The sequence below is a fragment of the Rattus norvegicus genome, chromosome 8 (assembly GCF_036323735.1).
Source record: "Rattus norvegicus strain BN/NHsdMcwi chromosome 8, GRCr8, whole genome shotgun sequence".
Classification (NCBI taxonomy): Eukaryota; Metazoa; Chordata; class Mammalia; order Rodentia; family Muridae; genus Rattus; species Rattus norvegicus.
This window is the reverse complement of record NC_086026.1, coordinates 39386610-39408554: the sequence shown is the minus strand read 5'-3', so window position 1 is coordinate 39408554 and position 21945 is coordinate 39386610. Positions and strand designations below refer to the sequence as shown.

The 21945-nt window shown below is 45.7% G+C and overlaps 1 protein-coding gene across 4 annotated transcripts in view; it reads right to left on the bottom strand.

The window, feature by feature from the left end:
* The window catches only part of Ets1 (ETS proto-oncogene 1, transcription factor), a 122087-nt gene that overhangs the window by 17468 nt on the left and 82674 nt on the right, over positions 1-21945 (bottom strand). For 2 of the 4 annotated variants that reach the window (XM_017595451.3, NM_012555.2), the window contains 5 exons: positions 12189-12308; positions 10513-10713; positions 7796-7873; positions 6628-6876; positions 2425-2685 (listed from right to left, as the gene is read on the bottom strand). In XM_017595451.3, coding sequence (XP_017450940.1) covers positions 2425-2685; positions 6628-6876; positions 7796-7873; positions 10513-10713; positions 12189-12308 — 909 coding nt within the window. The remainder of the gene's footprint in view (positions 1-2424; positions 2686-6627; positions 6877-7795; positions 7874-10512; positions 10714-12188; positions 12309-21945) is intronic. The other 2 variants (XM_039080790.2, XM_006242752.3) reach the window with 1 other exon arrangement.

The window sequence follows — 21945 nt, the reverse complement described above, 5'->3', positions numbered from 1 at the left end:
CTCCACTTTTCAAAGTGCTTTTCAAATGTCAGCTCATCCTAACACGCTTGCATAATGCTAGACATGCATTTGCAGACACTCTAGCTGTCCCCTCAGGTAAGAGGCAGGACAGATGCGTTCCTTCTCTTGTTCATCTGTTTCTGAGAAGGGGCCACCAAGCCACAGGCTCAGAGAACCTGGAGTGGAGGCAGGAAGTGTTCCCCGAGGACAAGAGCTCATGGGAAAAACCGCCAAAATTCGGTGTGCTATCTATGACATGCATAACAAATCCCTACTTTCATTTGGACCACAGCAACAAGAGATTGTAATTCAAATCTAAGGACATTCAGAATAAACTGGGTAAGATGGCCTGGGGGGGGGGGGAGTGCGTCTTATTCTTACCCAGTTAGTGCTCATTTGCTGACATAATCAATTTATTACAAGTAGGAGTTTCTTCTCACCATGTCTAGCACAATGTCTAGCACTCATTTAATTAATCGATTTGGTTCAACTGCATTTCACACATCTCCCACTGTCAGGATAAGGGTGAACAGTTCTACTTCACTAAAGTAGAAAAAGGTACAAGGTAAATTTGCCTAAAATCACACAGTGTGTTAGAGCTGGGAGGGAGCTCAGAGAACTTCTGGTTTCTGGTCTATTGTTCTCACCACTATTTGAGTCTGAAAAAGTTAAGCCCATAATTGTAAAGAGACGGAATCTAAATGTGGACATGTCTTCATTTTTCTTATTCCAATTGGAATAGCTTAGTCTTTGAGAAAGTAAAGTGATGATCCCTTTCCCATCTCCTCTCCTCTCCTCTCCTCCCTGGCTGTTTTAATCCCTTATCCCATGGGGAGAAGGAGGGAGAGAAGACTGGAAGGTAGGAGAGAGGCAGGCAGGGAGAGAGGGACAGAACCTATCAAACGACTTTCATACCAGAATACCGTCAGTCATCTGCGCATTACCCCTGCCTTCCTCTTCCCCTCAGAGCAGTCCTCTCCCCTCCCTCCGCTCTCTCATTGCATCCAGGTGGAGGAGTCGAGTCTCAATGTCAAACTCTCCCACTCTTCTACACTTTGAAAGACTTCTTGTACTGTTTCTCATCTTCAAGGAAAATGAGTAATCTCCCAATAATCTGCTCTCCAGAGAGAGGAAAAGATCCTCTTGAAATGTACCAAGTCCCTCCTACTAATATCCTCAAAATAAAAGACATTTAGATACTTCAAAAAAAAGAAAGAAAGAAAGAAAAAGAAGGGTCTTCAAGTTTGTCTTTTCCTCATGAGTCTACATATGGTCCTTGCTGTCACTCCCAGTCACAGATGTATTTCCTGGGCACTCTTTGATACAGTGACTCCTCTAGCTAGGGTCTTTGTGGAATGCGACCCAGAGAATATATTCTTGATCTAGGAAGGAGGGGTAATTTCTCTACATGTATAAATTTCGCTCTTAAAGATCAGTTAATTTTCAGAAAGATACCAAGACTACCCTAGCCCACTTGGGGAAAAAATCAGTTATGGCAGCAGAAACACCACGTCTGCTGCCCATCTTCCGTCACACAGAGCCCTCGCTGTCCAGCTGAAGACATCTTAAGAGGACGGCAGTTTAACATCTGGCTAAGGAAAGTTAACCTAGGCTCTTGACAACACTGCAGTCTTGCAGAGAGGATCTGACGCTTAGCATGCTTATTATTCAGTGTTTTTGATTTTTTCTCAAACTATTCCCAGTCTCCTGGGCTAAATGCACAGGAGCTGCTCCTCATCGGAGCAGGGAACGGCCTGGCTCTACTCTCAGCTCCTCTGTCGAGGCCCCAGCTTGGTGAACTTCGTCCATCCTCTGGGTTCCTTCTGAAATCACTACTACTCTAATTAAAGCTTTCACGCCTGGAAGAAAACCAATCATAAAGTGTAGCAGTGGTGGTGGTGGTGGTTTTGTTGTTGTTACTGCTATTGTAGCTGTTGTTGTTGTTGTTGTTGAGTGTTTTGCTATGGAAGCCCAGAATGGATCCGGATAGGGCTTAGAACACAGTTCCTAAATTCAAACAGCAACCATACTGTGAAACTCGCCAGCATGCAGGCCATTCAACTCCGCCTTTGAGAAAGCCAGCTTCTGGTTTTATATTTGAAAGGGTCTCCCCAGAGCAGGCAAGCAAAAGTCCCTCCATTCTACCCACAAGGCAGTTTCCAGAAACTCCCAGTCATCACAGGTCCCTTCCCCAGATATGAAAGAAATTCGAAAGTTAAATTCCCTATCACTTTTAAAAATGAGCCCTTGAGACAGAATGATACTATTGGCTTCCAAAAATCAGTGGCTTGAGACTAAAGACCCTTGAGAAACATCTACTCTTCACAAAAACAAGAAGGGGTGCCCTTGGGTCTCTGTGCCTTACACTTGACCCAGCCCACAGAAACATGCAATTAGCCACCTAGACAGGGGCTGGGTGCCTACCTGTGTAGCCAGCCAGGGCAGCAGCAGGAATGACAGGCTTGTCCTTGTTGAGGTCAGCACGGTCACGCACATAGTCCTTGAAGGTGCCCTTGGGCTTGTGGTTGGGCAGGGCAGCGGGATAGTCCTCGGAGTCGAAGCTGTCATAGGAGGGGACACGCTGCAGGCTGTTGAAAGATGACTGGCTGCTCCAGGACTGGGTGAGACGGTCACAACTATCGTAGCTCTCTATGCTCTCAAAAGAGTCCTGGCCCCCGAGTTTACCTGGAGGTAAAGGAGGAGGTAGGAAGAGGGCAGGGAAGAGGGGTTGGGAAAAAACAACTGTGAAATCCCTCTTATGGAGGACAGATTGCTAATCAGATCTGGAGAGGATGAAGGGGGAGAGGGCCCAGGGATACAGGAGTCCCGGAAGTCCTGAGTCTACACTGTGGGAAAGAATGTTGACCTGGCCATAACGTCAGAGCTGCTGCCACTGCCTGGCTTCTAGTTCCTAGCATGGTGACCAAAGTAAGGTTCTATTCCTCAGATCTGTCATGAGGACAGAACCTCAAGAACTCTAAAGCCAGAAATTTAGAAGCTTCGAGTGCTACTTGTCGTGAGATTTCTGGTTAATACATTAGATTTAATAAGTTAACAAGAAAAAAAATAGAACACTGTCAGATGGATTTTTTTTTTCAATTCCAGTCAATGAAATGATTTCAGAAGGCCCAATTTGGCAAAATACTTTGATCATAAGAAAAAAATATTCTATTAAACTAAGGGTAGATTGTCCTTCCTTGACCTTGGAATTAAAGCATTACCTTTTAGGTACTTTCTCTCCAAGTACTAACCCATTCCTTTATGACCTCTCAAATGGAGAAAAAAGTTATGGGGTGCCTTCAAGAACAGTAAAACAAAACCCAGCAAGGTTCAGTCGTTCTTGTCGGCAGTAAACCATATCAGTTACCCTCTGCAGTAGAGTTAAGAACCTGGAATTCATACTCCATGGGCAGGAGCAGCAGAAGGGATGGCTGAGGAGTGGAAGCCCAGAGCAGGGTCAGAAACCCTTCACTGGGTGAGTTGCTTAAGGCATTCTGAACCGACCACAGGATCATGCAAGCTCCCTCTTTTCCCAAACCAGGTTATGAACAGCTGCTGTGGTTGTGTGAGCACTCCTGGAGAAATCTCCATTGGCAAAAACACCATTGAAAGAGGGGGCTAACAAGGAGACGTCAAGAGGAAAATAAATACGTTGAAGATCCATGAAGGAACATTTGTTTTTATGTCCAGTGATCAGCTATTTCTCGGGCAGCTAGAGGAAGACCTCAGGAGATGGGATGGCCACTCCTACCCAACATGAGCCAAGAGATGGAAAGGTGTGAGAAAGGCGGCTGCAGAAACACCTTCAGATCAGTTCTCAATTGTGAGAAGCTGGCTAAACCCTCAAAGTCAGGTGTCTTATCCAACCACATATCAGTGTGCTTCTGGCTGTGGATTGGTTAAGAAAGTAATATTGACACGTAAGCAGCTGCCCAAACACAAGGGAAAGATATTGTTCTCGAAATTAAAAAAAAGAAAACCCAGATAAACAAGTACTTCTGCTCTGGACATTCTGCCCCGCTGCTCCCTCCTGTACTGCTAAAGACAGAAATGTCGTATCTCACTCTACCCTCTGCTCATTTGCTCAAAAGAAGGCAGCGCTCAGAAAGCAAGCCAGAGCCTGAGGAGTGAGTGACCCAGCCTGCACCACATTAGTGTCTTTCCATTACTAGTCACATTAAATGTCTCAAGAAAGCAGCCCCCACACGGAATGCCACAGCCTTCTAAGCAGAGCAGAAACTTCCCTAGTATCTCATGAAAGGTGTGTTCTCGTGCTAGCTATGAACTCTACCTGTCATTCCATTTCACTCTAGCACAAATACACCAAAAGCCTAAGAAAGAAAACCCATGTTTCCACGAAGGAAGGCCTGCCCTCAGAGTCACCCATATGTAGGTATTCTCTATGTCTCCGTCTCTTGCTATTTTTCTATCTCTTCAGCCATTTTCATATAGAGGGCTGGGAGCTGAAAGGGCTTCATTTATCCTAAGTGCTAAAGTAGGCGTCACTACTCTCTTGCAGCCTCACCAGATGCCACTCGGTTCAGACTGTGGTTTAGAGCAGAGTGAAGCTTTCGTTTTAGTTCTTATTTCACAACCCTGGAGCTGGAAGCCTTCATGGACGGGTATTTTTTTCCAAAACATTGACTTGAATCCAAAAGGATTAGACACTTGGTTCTGCTTCCCTGTTCAATCCGGGAGGCACGCATCCATTCCCCAAGACTAGCACTGACCATCTTTTCCAAGGAAGGCCTCTGCAACGTTCTTCCAAAGCTAACTGAGTCCACGGAACAGCACTCTGAACAGAAGGGTAGCCCCACAGCCACCCACAGAAAAGACTTACACAAAGACGGGCCTCAGAGCTCAAACAAGTGGGACAGAGAAGTACTTTGTATACTGTAACACAGAATCTGAATACTGCGATTATTAATAGTCAGCTAACAGTAATGTCTTCAGTCTAGACCAATCACAACAGTCAGAGTCAATGGCCCTTTGGCCGGACGTGTTACAGCACATTCTACCATGCAGCAAGCAGGCTTGCACAAGCTGCTCTTCCCCTTAAGTCTGTGACCTGAGCTTGGAGGAGGTGAACCACAGTAGAGCCACAAAGAAACACCTGACATCCTTCGGTAAGGATCAGTTTGGGTTTATAATCATTAGTTAGGGTTTGGAGGGGGGGTGAGGACCCAAGAACCAAGAAGAGACAAGGGAAAGAAAAGGCATTTCCACAAATGCAAAACCGGCCACAACTGTAAAACAATATGATTACAGATCTACACAGATTTACAACATAGCTGAACCCCAAACCCACAACTCGGTCTCCGTAAATTTACAGAAAGACAGCCCCACGAGGAAGAAAACAGTGCTAAGGTTTCAACCTGCTTAAGAAGAAGTGCACAGATGCATACGCTTGAGGGTATGTATTTAAATAGACACGTACCCAAAAATAAAGGACGGGCAGAAAGGGGAAGACAGACCCGGTCCCACCCATTCCCTTTGGTTTGAAACACAAACAACCTAGGAACGTAAGCGGGACAACCTGCGTTCTGGTGTTGCAGGGGCTTTCCCTGTACAAGGCTAGAGAGCCACCCTAAGGCTTGCTGGGAGCGAGCCTGAGCCTGAACAGTTGATGAGCAGAACAGTAGGGATGGCTCACGGTGGCCATGGGGTAACTCTCGCCCTTTTAGAGAGCACTGAGCAGGTAGCACAGGGACCCACCCACTCTGTGAGCAAGAATCACTACCCGTATCTCTTCCTGTCGTAATACTTTCCCACCAGGAAAGTCATGTCTAGGCTTTTCAGAAACTCGTGGGCTTTTCCTGGATGAAGAAGCTCTCCTTCTAACAGACTACACAGGCAATCAGAACACACTGCTTCTGGTCGTGAAATGTTCATGGCCTCGTCTTAAACATCAGGTGCTTTCTACCTTTGGGGCATCAGGTCAGCGAGACCTATTTTGAAACACTGACTTCACTGCCAGCTGCTGTTTTATCACTATTATAATAGCCTTGTCAACAAGAGTACCTTCTTTGGGAAGCCTTCTGGTCACCTTTTCCCCTGGCCTCCTAGCTAAATACATACTTTCACCACCCTGTTGATGAACAGTTCCAAATAAACCATTGGTTAACCATCTTGTATCTTCCCAGACCAAAGAAGTCCCAAGTGGCTACACGTTCCCAGGATGAGCAGCAAGGGTCATCTCAGGTACCTCTGTAAGAAACACACCAGGGCCTACAGTATGACCCAGGTGAACCCTGAAGGGAACGTCAAAGCACATGCCAAATTTCAAGAGGATTACGATCTCAGGCAAAAACTGTCTTTAAAAACCTGCGGCCTACCTTTCCAAAGCTACCTAGACGTAATCTGAAGGCAAGCCATTTTATCCTGATAATACGTTTGATGATAACTCCGCCATACCGAGTTCCATCATGGACCCCCGGTTCTTTGTCATCGGGTTGGGTAATTCTGAACTCCCATGGCAGACAGATCTTCATGTCTATACACTGTTTAAAACGAAAGGCTGAGGCTGATGGATGTGGGAGTAATAAGTAAGCAAAATGGGACCTGAACCATGAAGGAAATGAGGTACTTCTTGTACACCCAAGGAATCTGAAGGTAAATTGGACCTACCACGACTGGCTCTCCCCATGCACATGTTGTCTGGAGTTAACACTTCTTGCTTGATGGCAAAGTAGTCTGTCTGCAAGGTGTCTGTCTGGAGAGGGTCCCGGAGAATGACGGAAGGGTAGTCGTTCTCATACTTGAGGGACAGGAGTTCTTCCGAGCTGATGGGATGCAGCGTCTGATAGGACTCTGTGATGAAGCTGGGCTCTGAGAACTCTGAGGGAGGGACACACTGAGCATGCTCGATACCATAGCCTAGAGAAGGAGAGTGTTTACAATTGGAGACACTGGTGCCTTAAAGAAGTAAGTCCTACTACCTATCAAGGCCCCACCATGTGATGTGAGCTGACTCCCTTAAAAGAGAAGCGTGAATCCGGAGGACTTGGCTTCAACCTTGATGGCACAACTTGCTATCTGCAGCCCCTGATAAGGCACCTTCCCTTTGGGCCTTAATTTACTGGTCTATAAAATAAGGCTGATGAAGTTTCCCTCAGAGCACTGTGATGAAGAATAAATGAGGCTGTGTGTGTATATATGCACAGTGTCTGCAACATTTCAATAAACTCCAGATATGTAGCGAATGTAACTGTCGCCATTGGAGTAAAAACTATAATAAACCAGAAGATTAAAAAGAAAAAAAATCACACCTTTTTAACACTACCTTTGAAGTCAGGGTCATCAGAGAAGCCCAATGATCCTCTTTTTCTCTGGACACCTCTACAGGGTGCTAAGCTGTCACGCACTTTTAAAAAGTGCTTTCTACCATAGAATGTGACACTGCATGGAGCATGTGTGGGATCCAGAAGGATTCCATAGCAAATCCTATCCTCGTCAATAATAGGTAAAGAAAGCATATAAGTCAAAATCAAATCTGTAACCCAACCCTCTCCCAGTCACTAGAACACTGGGATTAAATAAGATCATAATCTGGCCAGGGTGTATTCCCTCCCAGTTGCAGGAACTCTGTAGACTGATAAGCACTCATACGAGCTTAATGCTTGTGCTTGGTGAAAAGTCATAAAATAAGTAACAAAAAGCAGAACATAATTAAGAAAATATTACTTTCTATGGGGTTATTAATAAAGCATCTGAGATCAACTAAGCCAGGGAGCCTTTCCAAGTTCTCGAACCATAAAGAGCCAAGAGACAGAGGAGAGTGGAAGACAGCACTTACTAATGAAGTAATCCGAGGTGTAACGGGATTCTGGGTAGGTAGGGTTGACTCCATTAACCTGATACGGTTTCACATCCTCTGTAAGAAACACACCAGAGAATAAAATAAAGATAGCATGCACGTGACAACTGACCTACGCGGATCTTACCCACAAGGACCCTGATAATCTCAACATTTTCTTTTATACGGAGTCTGCAAGCCCACAGCGGGAGTTGGTGTCTTGGTTGCCTGAACACAGCTTTATCTCAGGATGACATCAGAAAAGTATGGCTGAGTTTAGCATTTCAATAGCTGTGAAATGGGACTAGTCCACTTATCTTGGGAGGAAACCCATTGGGCAATCACTGAGGGTTGAGAAAAACCAGCAGCCCTCAGCCTTGGTATCTCGGTGTTTCCCTTCAGGGAACTGAATCTTCAGGCTCCAGTCTGGGGATGCCTCAAGGACCATGATCAGAACCTAGCATTTAAACCGATCAACTGAAAACCATTTCAGAACACATTGCAGTCTTTGGGCAAGTAGGTATTTGTATCTTCCACTTTTTCAGATATTTGGATTTTTTTTTTTTAATCTGCTTTTCTCTTTGTTCTTGGAATTCAAGTTCAGGCCCAGACAAGAAGCAGGACACTGGTAAGGTGACTCCGCTCAGTGAACCGTGAGAAGCAACACAGCCAAACTGCCTCGATGCCAACTTCCTTGCGACTCAGAAAGAAATAAAGAGAAAGTGTAGCGGGGAGCAGAACTGTCATGGTGGGCTCAGAGTACTCTGGCTACCCTAGAATCAAATGCCTGAGCTGCTGACTGCATTGCTTTGCAAAGATCAATTGTAAAGGGAGACTGCTGATACAGTTTTTCCTCAGGTATCTGCTAGCCTGCCGAGAGCAAAGGCTGATGGGAAAACAAGTTTATGCCTGTACTCAAAAAGAGGAAAAAAAAAGTTCCCAGTTGAGATAAAATGATTAAACTCTGCTTGAGTGGCTTATCAGATTAAAACATCCCCTGCACCTTTGGCCTACAGCTCCACCCCGAGCAGCTATGTTCTCTGGCTGCCATGCTGCTCAAGTGAGATCACAGAAAGGACGCTGTTCTGCCTACAAGCATCCTGATCATCCACTCAGAAAGGTGAATCCCCAGAAAGACAGTCTTACTGCCTCAAGCGATGGGACACCGGCTGGGGTGACAGAATTGCCTCCTCACACGGACTCAATTACACTGTACTGCACTTCAGTTCCCTGACGGTACTCCCCTGCATAGAAGCAGTCCACAGTCTAATCCTGTCTTAGTAGCAGTTCCCTGTGAACGCACATTAGCACAGCAAGAACACTGGGTGGGAAGTGAAATTAAAACAGACTTAGAAGTAAAGTTTAACGTGTTGATCACTAATTGAGGGTAATTCCGAGAAAGAAAATCTATTTGGCAGCCCTTCAGAATCAAGGATATGAATGGACCATGGCCAGTGACAGACTGAGAGTACCCCCAGCTCCTGGTACACCCACTGTGGGAATTCATTCTGAGTTCAGAGAAGCATTGTATTGACAGACTATGTTTGGTTTCATGGTCTGGTGCAACCTGCTGTTGTGTTCAGAAGGCAGCACCAAGCCAGCGCTTTGAGGAGTCTACCACATCTTTCTTTTCCTCTTACGAGCAGGTCACTCAAGTCAGTGCCTAGTGGGGTCAGCACCAGTACAGTTCCTAGAGCTGTTGTCCTGTCCTGAGTAGCAGCACCCAGAGAGACCCACCAAGTCCTTAAATGTGTTCATCCGCTGATCATTTTCAATGAGAAGCTGAGGCAAAGGAACGCACATCACATTCACGTGCCCAGAGGAATGGGACCTGGGTCTCTCCTCAGTCCTGAGACTGAGGCATACTCTTAAACAAAGGAAGGTCTTACGAGGAATGAGCTCTGTGCCCTACCCCCAGTGACTGTGCCTAGAGCTTGAGGCTGGTGACCACAGGGAAAGGGTGGGCCTGGTTACAGAGGGCAGCAGGCTTCTAGGCTTACAGTCAGCTGTAGGGCACTGCTGACTGCTGGTAACTGCAATTTATTTTAAGAAGAAATTTAGACAAATAAGCACAGAAACACCCAAGTTTGCCACCCGCTGCTGTTGCTATACTCAGCCGGTGCTACGGGACATGAGTCACTTGGTCCAAAAAGGTTAGAAGAGGCCAGTAGAGGAGGCTGTGTCATTAAAAGGTTGCAACACCACGTCCTGATATAACCCTAGCTTTGGCTCGGAGTGTAAAAGGTGTTCTACACCGCCATAATGCCAAACCAGCAACTGGCAGAGACATTTGTCGTGCTAATGAGCATGGAAAAGCTGTATTCTCCTGTTACCAGAGGATACGTCATAGATCAAGGGAGTATATGTTAAAGTTTCTGGAGTAGATAAAAACACCTGTTTCTTAAATCCAGATTTATTTAAGTCCAGGCACTGTTTATTCAAATAATGTATGGGTCTACAAAAATAACATGGAGTGTATACAGGAATCTAAAGTACAGTCTTGCTTAAAAATTAAAATATGAACTCCTAAGGCATAGAGGAGCCAGCATGTACTGAGCTCTTGCTTTGCACCAAACACATCCCCACAGACCATCTATGCCATGGCTGAACACCTACAGGCAAAAGCAAGAACATCCCACCATCCGGCCAGCTCTTCTCCTACTTTTAGAGAAATGCCCCCCTCCACTTCCCTACCCCATTGTTTCCACACATTTTACCTTTCTGCAGGATCTCTAGATGCTCCCACAGGATATCCCCCACAAAGTCTGGAGCCAGCTCGAGGAAGCATTCTTTACCCAGGGCACACAGTGCTGCTCCATTCATACAGAACTTCTGGAAGTCCACACCCTTCAGGCTGAACTCATTCACAGCCCACATCACCCAATCCCGGACATGGGTTTCTGTCCACTGCCGGGGGTCTGAGAAGAGAGAGGCCAAGTGAGGATACAGTGGGTCAGGCTGAGGGAAGGCAGGAAGAGATGGGACAGGGCTGAGGACGCTAGTGACTCTCACACCCAGGGAGCAGCATCTTGTCCAGGACCTCTCAGATTTCTTTCCCCATATCTAGCACCCCACTTGCCCTATTTTGTCAGATAGGAGGAGCTAAAGTCAGCCAAGAGTAATTCCCTGCTTTTTTTTTTTAAGACCAAGATTTCCACTGATCTCCTCTCTCACCCTTATCCCATTAAAAAAAAAAATTTAAAGCCCCCAGATAAGGGAATATGCCTTCTTTAAGGGCAATAATAACAGTGTAAAGTGTTTTCCACAAATTCTGCATGCCCCCGTCTGCTCTCAGCTCTGCGACACACTTGAGGATTTTATACTCGATTATTCTTATCTTAGCCACTTAGGTTTTACAATAATCCCAGCAATTAGTAATGACAAGCCATTCGAGTGTCATTATTTGTGACCACAGGCCCAGCTTTGAGTAGCAGTGATATCATGAAATCCTCATACCTGGCCTAAGGTTTGACAGAGCTGTATCTGTCAATGACACCAAAACGGTGCACGTAAGTGATGCCTGGACCAAAAGTAACTGCACAAGGTGCTGGAACACCCAGGGCTCAGAAGTCATTTTGCTCGCCTTCTGGTCCACAAAGGATGCTTGGGGTTGTGGTCCACTCAGGTTTGGAGTAGAGTTGTAAACAGAAGAAGAAGAAAAAATGCAAAGATGTATTCTAAGAATGTAACCAGCTCTTCGGTCTGGCCATGCTGGAAGTCTTTCATTTCCAGTTAGATGAGGTGTTATTTATAGACAGCCTTCCTTCAACTTTCTTAACAACAACATCAACGCAAAATGAAAAGCAAAATAAGGACAAGACACAGCTTGCCTACTCATGACTGCCCAGCAAATGTTCCTAGGGAAAGCTGACAATTCATAGTTCACTTTTTTATGATAACTCCAGACTCCATGGACTCAGTAAACCCTTTTAGATAGGAACGCCCAAAGTGCAAGCACACTTTGCCAAAGCACATGGAAGAGAACAGAGTCTAAATATAAAGCAGCCCAGCTCCCTGGGTTCATCCATGGTCACCCATACTGACTCTAAAGTCAGGTTCTCCAGACTTGCCTACGACCTGGAATTGTTAGAGGAGTTTACAAAATAAAGCTGTCAGTGACCGTTAGGATGACTTGAATTGGTCTGGGGCTTACTCCAGAAGCTCTCAAAGATCCAGAGATGCTGGTGTACAGACAGGTCGGGAGACACTGTCCTAGGACCACTGGCGATGACAAAGGAGTGGAGCATCTGTCCCCATGTCTCGTGGATTTCTGCAACTGCCCATCACAGATTCCACTGTGACTGATCTTACCCAGCCTAGCTACGGGGAGAGCAAATGAAGCTTCCCTAAGCATCCGTCTCGGCGTTCCTTTTTCCTACCATGTAAAGTATACCTTTGGGGATTCCCAGTCGCTGCTGCTCTTTTGTGAAACCACTGAAGGTAGCTTTCAGTGCCTGGGACATCATTTCTTTGCTGCTCGGAGTTAACAGTGGGACATCTGCGCATTCCATATCTGTCAGGGAAAACAAAGCAGCGTATGAAAAACAAAACTCGCACAAAGAAGGGAAGAGTGTGAACAGAGTGTGAAGAGAATGCAAACTGAGAAAGAACTGTGCTCACGTCTTCATCATCATCGCAGCAGGTAAAACTGAAGGGGGTTTCCACAGTACACTAAGCCCCTTTGGAAACAAAAACCAAAAAAGAAAAAAAACAAAAAAACAAAAAAACAAAAAAACAAACAAACAAACAAAAACAACCCTGTGTCTTGCTTACAACACTCTGCATCCTGGTGAGCAAAAATCCTTATTCTTCCTTCTGATTTCCACTACCCTCACCCTTCCCCCACATATCCAACTTATTCACTGAAACCATTTGAGCTATTACTACATAGTCTCGGTTACCTATAAAAAGAAGGACCAATATTCTTCACGCAACCCAGAATTACTTAGTGCCTGTAATGTGAATCGAGGGGAACAGAACAGAAATAGAAAAGACGGTGGATTGTGAACCTTGCGTTCAGTCATTCAAAATCTACAGGCGCAAATGCAATACCAATGGGGCTTCAAAAGAGAAGACGCCAAGAACAGGAACTGCTCTGCAGGAGAGGAAAGCCTTGTCTCTGGGAGAAGGATGGTGAGATCTGATGGACACTCAGAAATTAAGGAAGAAAACTACACTCCATCCTAGCTGTTCCCAGAGTGGCCTGCCCCAAGCCCCACCTGGAAATGATCAGATACAAATTTTCAATTTTCCTGGATGCCTATTGGAACAGAGTGCACGAGCCTGCTTTTCCACACAGAATCCAGTGGTGAGCCCCCAACTTAAGGAACACAATTTCTTGCACAGCATAAATAAAGGTCATGAGATCGGAGGTATGGGAAAGATGAATAGAGAGGATTTTCACCTCCTTGGTTAGGGTTACACCAAGAGTGTTTGTTTGTTTGTTTGTTTCGCTTCTGTTTGTTTGATTTGCTTCTGGTTTTTTTGTTTTTTTTGTTTTTTTTTTTTGTTTTTTTTTTTTTGGTTCTTTTTTTCGGAGCTGGGGACAGAACCCAGGGCCTTGCGCTTCCTAGGTAAGCGCTCTACCACTGAGCTAAATCCCCAGCCCCTTGTTTTGTTTTTTTGTTTGTTTGGTTTTTTTGTTTTGTTTTTGGGCTATTGTGAATGGAATTATTCCCCTGATTTCCTCCTCAGTGCCTTTGTCACTGATATATGAAAAGGCCACCGACTTTTTTGTGTAAGTTAATTTTGTATCCTACCACTTGGCAGAAACTAGCCGGTTGGGAATTTTCTGTTAGCGCACACTGTCGAGAGCCTGTAAACAGGGATACTTTGATTTCTTTTTCCTATTCTCTAGCAGAAGAGTCACTGTTACCACACACCTTCGTTGAGTGATAAAGAGAAATCCAGCTGAAACTGAGCTAGAAGCTCCCCTCCAGCTAATCTGCACAGTCTTAAAACGTGCTATGGAGACTTCTGGAGAAAAAGGCAAGAGTGCTCTTACACAGCTGTGACCCCTACAAGCTCCAAGAGTTCAGCCAGCAGATGTGCCGGCTTGCGCAATACTGGCACTTCCGTGGCAGGGGAGCCAACTGCTCTCTGCTTCTAAGGCCCATTCCACAGGACAGGATCCATGCCTGGTACATTAAGGCCTCTCAAAAACTCGGGGGTAACTGGATGCTATTGTTTAGCTGAACCGGCGGAGCACCCAACTGCCTTCTAAATATTTATGTTTATATTCGTCAACAAACGCTAATCCCATCTTTAATCAGAGAAGCGTCTTCTGCAGCCATGGTGGAAAAGGAGACTCGTAGCTAGCTGTACAAGGTGCTGAGGATACTCGGCCGAGGAGTGCTCAGCCCCAAACAAGCATCCCCTTAGAGGGGTTTACACTATCCCCTCTAAGGTGCAGGGAACAAAGCAGGGGAGGAACCAGAAATACAGTAAGAGCTAGAACAGGATACACAGAGAAGTGTTATAAAAGGCCCAGCCATTGCAATCCCAAACACACAGCAGCTATGGATGCCTGTACAGTTCTTCAGGAGAGTTAGCTCCCCTACAGCCCAGTGTGGACAAGAGAGGCTTAGGGAGCCCTGCCCTTCACTGTGAGTTACTCACTAACTTACAGATTCAGGGAGATGGGGTGTCACTGTTTTAACCGTGTACTCAGTGCTGACCCCTCCCCCCCCAGGCTCCAATGGATATTTCTAAACCAAAAGTCACACAGATGGCCCTGATAAAACTAATTGAGTCACCAAGTCAAAAACAAAAGTCACATCTAGGGAAGAAAATGGGGCAAGAGGTGACAAGAACAGTAAGAAGATAAGAGGAGGAACAATCAAAATACACACACACACACACACACACACACACACTCACACTCAGATACATATACATACATGAAGTTTTCATAGAACGAACTTAATTTCTAAAATTACAGAAAAGGGAAGAAATAAAACCTTGTAACATGTAAAAGAAAAAAGTAAAAGATGGACAGCTGCTGAATCGGAGTGATCGGGAGGGTAGCTCTTTGACGTGAGGTTCAAGAGTAAGTGGGAACATTAAGTAGGCCACCTTCTCCTGAGGAAAACAGAAAGCTGTTCTAGTTTAATCAGAGGGATGGCCTCCCTGCATTGTGCTCCAGGAGCCTGCCTTGGCTGGTTTATAAAGAGGGGTGTCGGTGAATATGAGTAGCTGTCGGGGCACGTTTAAGAAAGTGACAGCATTTGTTCACCCAGAGATGACAGTGGCTTTGACTACAAAAGTGGCAATGCTGAAAACATAGGCAGGCGAGCCTGAAGTGTGCACAGGAAGTCACAGTTTATGATTTACATGCGTGGGAAAGGACAGTGAGGCACTGAATCCTGAAGACCTGCCACTATCACCATTTGTCAGACCCCACTCAGTTATACCCTCCCACACTTACAGGCCCTGTTCCCAATATGAGTACATACACAGGGCCAACATCGACCATCTTCTGAACTCATCTTGGGTCAATCTCTACCCAGAGCTAATCCCACCTAGCTTTTCTGTGACTTTTTGAAGTGACTGCCTTCACTGCCCTAAATTTTAGAAGCCTGGACTGTCAATGTACCACATGCAGAAACTGATGTAAGATGACTAAGTTCCAGAAGAGAATACTACGTAAGTTCCTCTGCTAGCTTATTCCAAGCCTTGGCTACTTGAAAGGATGGAAAGAAGGAAGGGAGGGAGGGAGAAGGGGAGGGAGGGATGGGGGAGGGAGGAAAAAAGGGAAGAAGAAAGGAAGGAAAAAAAATCCCTGACCATATATAAGGGAAATAATGAAAATTAGTGACATCTGAGAAAAGGAGCCAATATATTCCCACTGAATGTCAAAATGAACAGAAGCGACACTGCACGGCAGAGAAAACTCCCAGCCATGCTGCCAGGGAGCAGCCCAGGGTCTGGGCCAGCCTAAGAAGATGGTTCACTGTGGCTGCTCTCCCAGTCCCTGCCAATGACAAGAAATCTCAAGTCCCCGAGTGTTTGGATTGCCCTGGGACATTCCAAACAAGTTCTAATGGAAGAATCATCAACATGCCCTCCAGGAAGGCTGACAAAATGATGGAAAATCCCAGATTTGGGAGTAAAAAAAATAAAATAAAACTAAGCTTGAGGAAGGGATGACTGTTGATTACATAACCTTCAAACAATGGCGTGATCATCAAATAGGTCACTAAGAAACACATCAGTGCTCTCCACTTGCCTTTATTTCAGCAAACTAAGAGTGGCTAAGTGATCTAGAATGTCGCTCCTTCAGAGCACATGTCAGTATTACTCTGGAGAATGAAGCCCCTTGGCTAAGTAGGGAGCGTGCCTTAGGAGCTCCCATCCAGATATCAATTCGGGAACTTGAACTGCAGGGGTTCTCCTTTGTGTCTTTGTCCCCCTCCATTAGATGAAAAACTCTATGAAAAGAACTTTCCTGGTAGTGGAAACTGGCTGGGGCCACGTGTGGAAAATGTAGGCCAACCCTAATGGAGTGTCGGTAGGGCTACTATAAACTGAGCCTGTGATGGAATTGGTGGGGCAGCCCAACGTCGCCTTCTTCTACACATGCAAGCTGGGGCCAAGTGAAGGCCTCGTGAGATGATAGCCAAGCAAGGACAGCGACAGGGAGCCTGGAAAGGAGGCTTCCCTGGGGCTGACTTCCGTCAACTCTAGAGCTCTCTGGTGTCTTGTCGGGCCAGCAGTGCTAAGGCAGATACTTTTCCGTGCTGATTTCTGCTTCCTGTCAGGGCAGCAAGCATCTCTAGAGTCCCACGAGCTCCCGCATGGAGGCATCTGGAACTACTTTGACTTGGCCACCTCTATGCCACCCCTAAAGTCCAGTCCACATGCAGCCACCTGCCTGGGTCTCTACTGCAGTGAGCACTGTGTGCTGGGTCTCCTGGGAAGATCCCCCAAGTCAGCTAGAGGAAACTGTTCCCACGTGTGAGACACTTGGGTTGGGCTGTGAGCTCTAGCAGATGACACTGTCACTGTCCTTGGAACCAAAGGGTGTGGAAAAGGAAAAGTCAGAAGTTTTCTGAATTGGTAAAGCTCGAGATTTAAACTTTTAAACTTTACATACGAGAACAGTTGGCTGGGCTTGTCTTTTCAGTGGAACAGACACGTCATTTAAAAATGACCAATAGCCATGCTCTGAAGTGGATATATCAAGCTTATACTTCAAAGTCCAATACAGAAAGGCCCCTCAGTATTATCTAGGACTGGGTAAGTTCTGGTAATTATTCACACCAATGACGACGGTGATGGTGATGACGATGATGAAATCATTAAGCAGAAGGAGAACCTGGCACGGTTTAGGCAAGCAGACATCACTGTGGTTCCTGTTTGCCTTACTACTTACTATAATACTTTGCATTACTACAGATAGCTTCTAATCTTAAGAGCAGCATCTGGACATGAATCAGGACCTCTGGGAGCATTAACTAACCTGCATTTCTTAGAAACCTACTGAGATTACCTCTGTGGTGATAATTACAATATCTTAAATTCAAATAGCATGGTGTCTCAAACTACAGAGAATCTAACTTAAGATACAGTATGCCAATCCGGAGACCCTCAACATAGTGCATGGAGTCATATACTAGACTTCTGTCTACTGATTTTTTTTTCTTGAGGACCCTACCTCTGCAATAACATTTATAGGACTTAACCTAGATATCTGAAAACACAGTGGTACAGAAGCCACTGAGGGGGAAAAAAAAGCAAGCAAACAAACAAAAACCATTCCAAGATGCACAGTGTAGAAGCAGGCAAGCCAGTTCTCCTGAAATCCACAGGTTTACTGAGCCAGCAGCATTCCGAAGGCAGAAAAACACCTGCCTGTGTTTCAGTGAGACCCAACCCCTAACAACCCCAAACCATTTCAAGTGAAATGTAAAAACAAGTGTTTCTATTCTATTTGTGTGTCAGTCAAAGTTAAGGGCTGTTAGGTTTCCAAGAACCCTTCAAAGGTGTCTTATGTGTCTTTCCTACCAGTCTTTGGAGTTCTCTGAAACAGAATTGCTCAGATCCACAGTGTTACAAAGAACTTGAATGTGGTAGCTTTTGCTTGAGAGGATGTTCAAGGCTTAGAGCCTTTCAAGTCCTTTCTCCTGTTGTTCTCGACAAATGATGTAGAAAAGACCACAGCACCTGGGACACACTGCTAAGACAGTGAGGAAAAAAGCTGGAGATAAGCGATCCCAGATGATCACCCAGTGTCCTGTGGATGCTACTCTGGGATAAAGTGTGTACTTGAGAATACTGCCAGTCCTGTGTTGAGTACTGTTATAAAGAGAGCAGTAGGAGGGGAGAAGGAAAACTGATGTATGGTTCACCAAAACCTTGTTCAAATACCTTTCCGCCCTATCCCTGGGGGACTGGAAAAGTGCTTCACAGGTCCCGTTTTACTAATAGAGAAAGCAGGACTCCAGAAGGGCTTAGCATACAGTCACAGAGTAAGAGGGAGTAACTAGGGCCAGAAGATAGCCTTCCACTTCTGAGATTCCAGCGTCTTCCTACTCAATTCCAGTACCAATGGGAACAGGCTGTATAAATCGAATTAAGAGAAGTAAAATTTCAGAGCTGAGAGGGACAAGATTTTTTTTTATGTTTCTGTTTGAAAAATACATAAATCTGAGCTATTTAAAAACTTTAAAATTATTCCAAGACTGTGCATTTCATATAGATAACCCCCAGAGGTAGGATCCGGAAACTGTTTACAGAATCTACTGCATCTCTGTTCCCTTCCTGGGATTAAGGTAAGGCTTCCTCCTTCCACACCAACGGAGCACAGGGGTTAACCAGCAGCCTGGCTCCTCCCGTCTGTGCTCACTCCTGACTCACCCGAATGGGTCAGTGTACATATAATAAGGCTAATTATGTACACAAAGATTTGCTGGCTTTTCCTCAGAGTAAACAGACACCAAGAAGAACCCTAATGGCTCAGAGAGAGAAGAAAAGAAGTGCCCAAGTACAGAGGTGGCGTTCTGAAGACAAGAAGGGGAGGAGACACGCATGTGGCCAGGCTGCCTTCTTTATCCAAATCTGGGGACTTTGCTATCACGTTCCACATTCGATAACTCAAGCTGGATACGTCACCTACTCAACTCATCTCTGGAAAATCCTGTCAAGAGGCAGCCACTCTCTCACCGGGTTTTACTATTTCTGGTAATTTTCACTCATAAGAGTGTAATGGACTCTTATTTCACCTGTTTCTCTCCCTCTCCCTCCTCTCTGAATCACACACACACACACACACACACACACACACACACACACAGAGAGAGAGAGAGAGAGAGAGAGACTATAAAGCTAATCCAAGCAACATGTTGTTTCACCTACTAAAATTGTATTGTCTTGAGGATTTTAGATAAATGTATGTTGTAGTATCAAAGCCTAAGAGATGGGCATACCTGATGCCAAAGAAAATGGGTCTTAAAATGATCTTGCCTGGCATTTACATCAAGGTCTACATCTCATTGATTGGCCCACTCGAACAACAAAACTCTGTCAAGGCAACAGACCTAGAAAATTGGCCCAGGGGAGCAGAGAAAAATGGCTTCAGATTAGAAGGAGAGAAAGTCAACCCGAGACTTCCATGCCCTACATGGGGAAGGCTGAGGTCATCCCTCTGCTTCCTAATGGCTCATGGCCTTGTGAACTCTCACCTGCAACCAAGAGCACACAAGGAAAGGCTGCCATTCTGACAAACACCACGAGAGCACTTTCAAAGGAGGGGCCATGTTCAAGTTGCCTAGGACAAGCCCCAGTATGGGAGAAGAACACAAGGAGAAAACTGGCTGCAGTTGAAGAGCTGAAAACCCTGGCTGCCGGAAGTTGCCGCTGGCTTCTAAAAGCACATCCCCCCAAAAAGTGGTCAACCATGCAAAAAGAATGGGAATCTCAAAAAAAGTGAGTACTGCCCTGTCTCACTCATGGACAGCAGAACAGGACAGAGTTAGGTGGAACGATACCTTCTGTTTCGCTCTTAAGCCCACTAACAGGCTCTAGGACCCTGGCAGACATAACTTCCATCCCAGAGGCAGGTGAATGCAGAGACAGACAGGAGGAGAGAGTTCTTCTGCAGAGCTGGCTCAGGTTTCAATAAAGAAGTGATGTGACAAAGCAATAAACAATAAACAGGCATCCACCTGGGGGCCACGCCGGGTCCACCCATTCCAACCACGCAGTGCAACATTGTTTCAAACAATGGAACAGCATGAGACGTGGAATGGACTCTGACCAAGTAGACAAACAGGCAGCCGAGAGTGAGTCCTTCTCCTCTTTTCAAACCTCTAGCTGGCAGCAGCCAGTAAAAACCAATCCAAAGAAGGTAGAAAGAAGCAGTACAGAAAATCCCCAATTCACCCTCCAGTGACCTGGCTGCCCAAAACATGTAAGCCAGTCTCAGATTACAGCATCTCTCTGTGCCAATGCACACAACCACCAGGGAACACACACAACGTGCCAACTCAAAGGTAGTTGCCTCTTCTCAGAGGGAAGCTGCCCTAGGACAAAAGAGGGGGTCTCCTAAAGGATAGAGAGTGTTCTAAGCTGCTCTGAGCCAGAGGAAGCAGTGTGCTGGGTCTGCCAGGCACATAGAACATCTGTAGGAAGTGACCTCAGACTTCCCCCTCCTTCCTTTCGCCCGTCCCCTGCTCCATCCCCCAAAAAGTTTTAACACATTATTACCACTGAGGTCCTGAGGATTTGGTGAGTCACCAGGCTCACACATGGTTCCAATGAGCCCTTGACCATTACATGGTAGGGAAGCAGGAAAAACAACTGAAAGCAGTTGTAATTCGGCAGCGCCAGAGTTCAGACCTGCCAGACAAAAGGGATTGCGGGCATGTTCCCAAATGTGTTCAGGCACCTGACATGCAAAAGCTATTTTTAATCACTGGATTTATTTCTTTCCGAGCCCCTCCACCATCCTCCACCTCAGCATATGTATAGGAAGGCACAGCAGGACCCAAATCAATTCCAGGTGTTCAGGGAAACCCAGAAAGACTCTTCCGTTCCAGGCTAGAGGCCAGAAGGCAGAACTGGCCCCTGGGCTCTGCAGCTCAATGCTCTTACTCGGTTCCCATGGACAGTTCAAGTCTCCCACCCAACACACCCAAGGAGGAAACGTGTGGATGAAGATGCCCTCCCTGCTAGACAGTCTTTGGAGTGTGCACCTTCTTTAGCAGACCCAGCAAGTGAAGGCCCAAGACATGGTCTGGAGGCAGAGATCCAACATCAGACACTTCGCTTTCCCCATTTTTGCAACTGTGTGCACTTGGGAGGCTGTCAGCTTCCTTCCCCCTGCTGTCCATGTAAGCATTGTAAATGGAACCCTACGTATTGTTTGTTGTGGCCCCAGTCCGATTAAGACACCACAGTCTATTGAGTATCTACCATGTCCATTAGACACGGGCGTTTTCAAATGCCTGTTCCATACTCTTCACTTCAGAGCACACCCCAGAGGGAAAGCAAGCTCGGAAAGTTGTTCTCACCTGAATCTCTCTCTCGACACCCACTGAAGGAACAGAGCAACTTCTTACTTATCTGCATCTTGTAGTCCAACCTGCTAGGGGAAAATCTTTTTGGTAGCTGTCATCTAAAATATGTTGGCCATGACAACACTTCACAGCTACACGGTATCCTGTAGATGTTTTTAGTTTTTTTTTTTTTAAAGCTTCCTATAAGCGCCACCTTAGAACCAATACGGAGCAAAGAAAAGGTGGAGTTTTGTATTCAAAACTCTTTCCTATATAGTGAGACTTTCTTAAACCCGAAATAGACTATACTAGTCACTTATGGGCCTTTAATGCAATGATTCTCCCACAGTTTAAAGGGCTTTTTGGAAGGCAAAGGGTACGGTTTAATGGCAGAAGGCATATATATATATATATTTACATATATATATATTTACATATATATATATTCATATATTCATTCTGGGTTCTAGCCCCACCACCCTGTGGCAGAGTTCTGCACAAAGACCACCTGGAGGGAATATGGAAGTCCTTAGATGAGTGCTTTCACCTACTTACAAGGTGCTTCACATACTTCAGAGCACTTCCAGCTAACCCATGACTATCTTCAGCTCTCATCACACCACTTTGCCTGCATGTGTCCAAAACGTCCCAGGA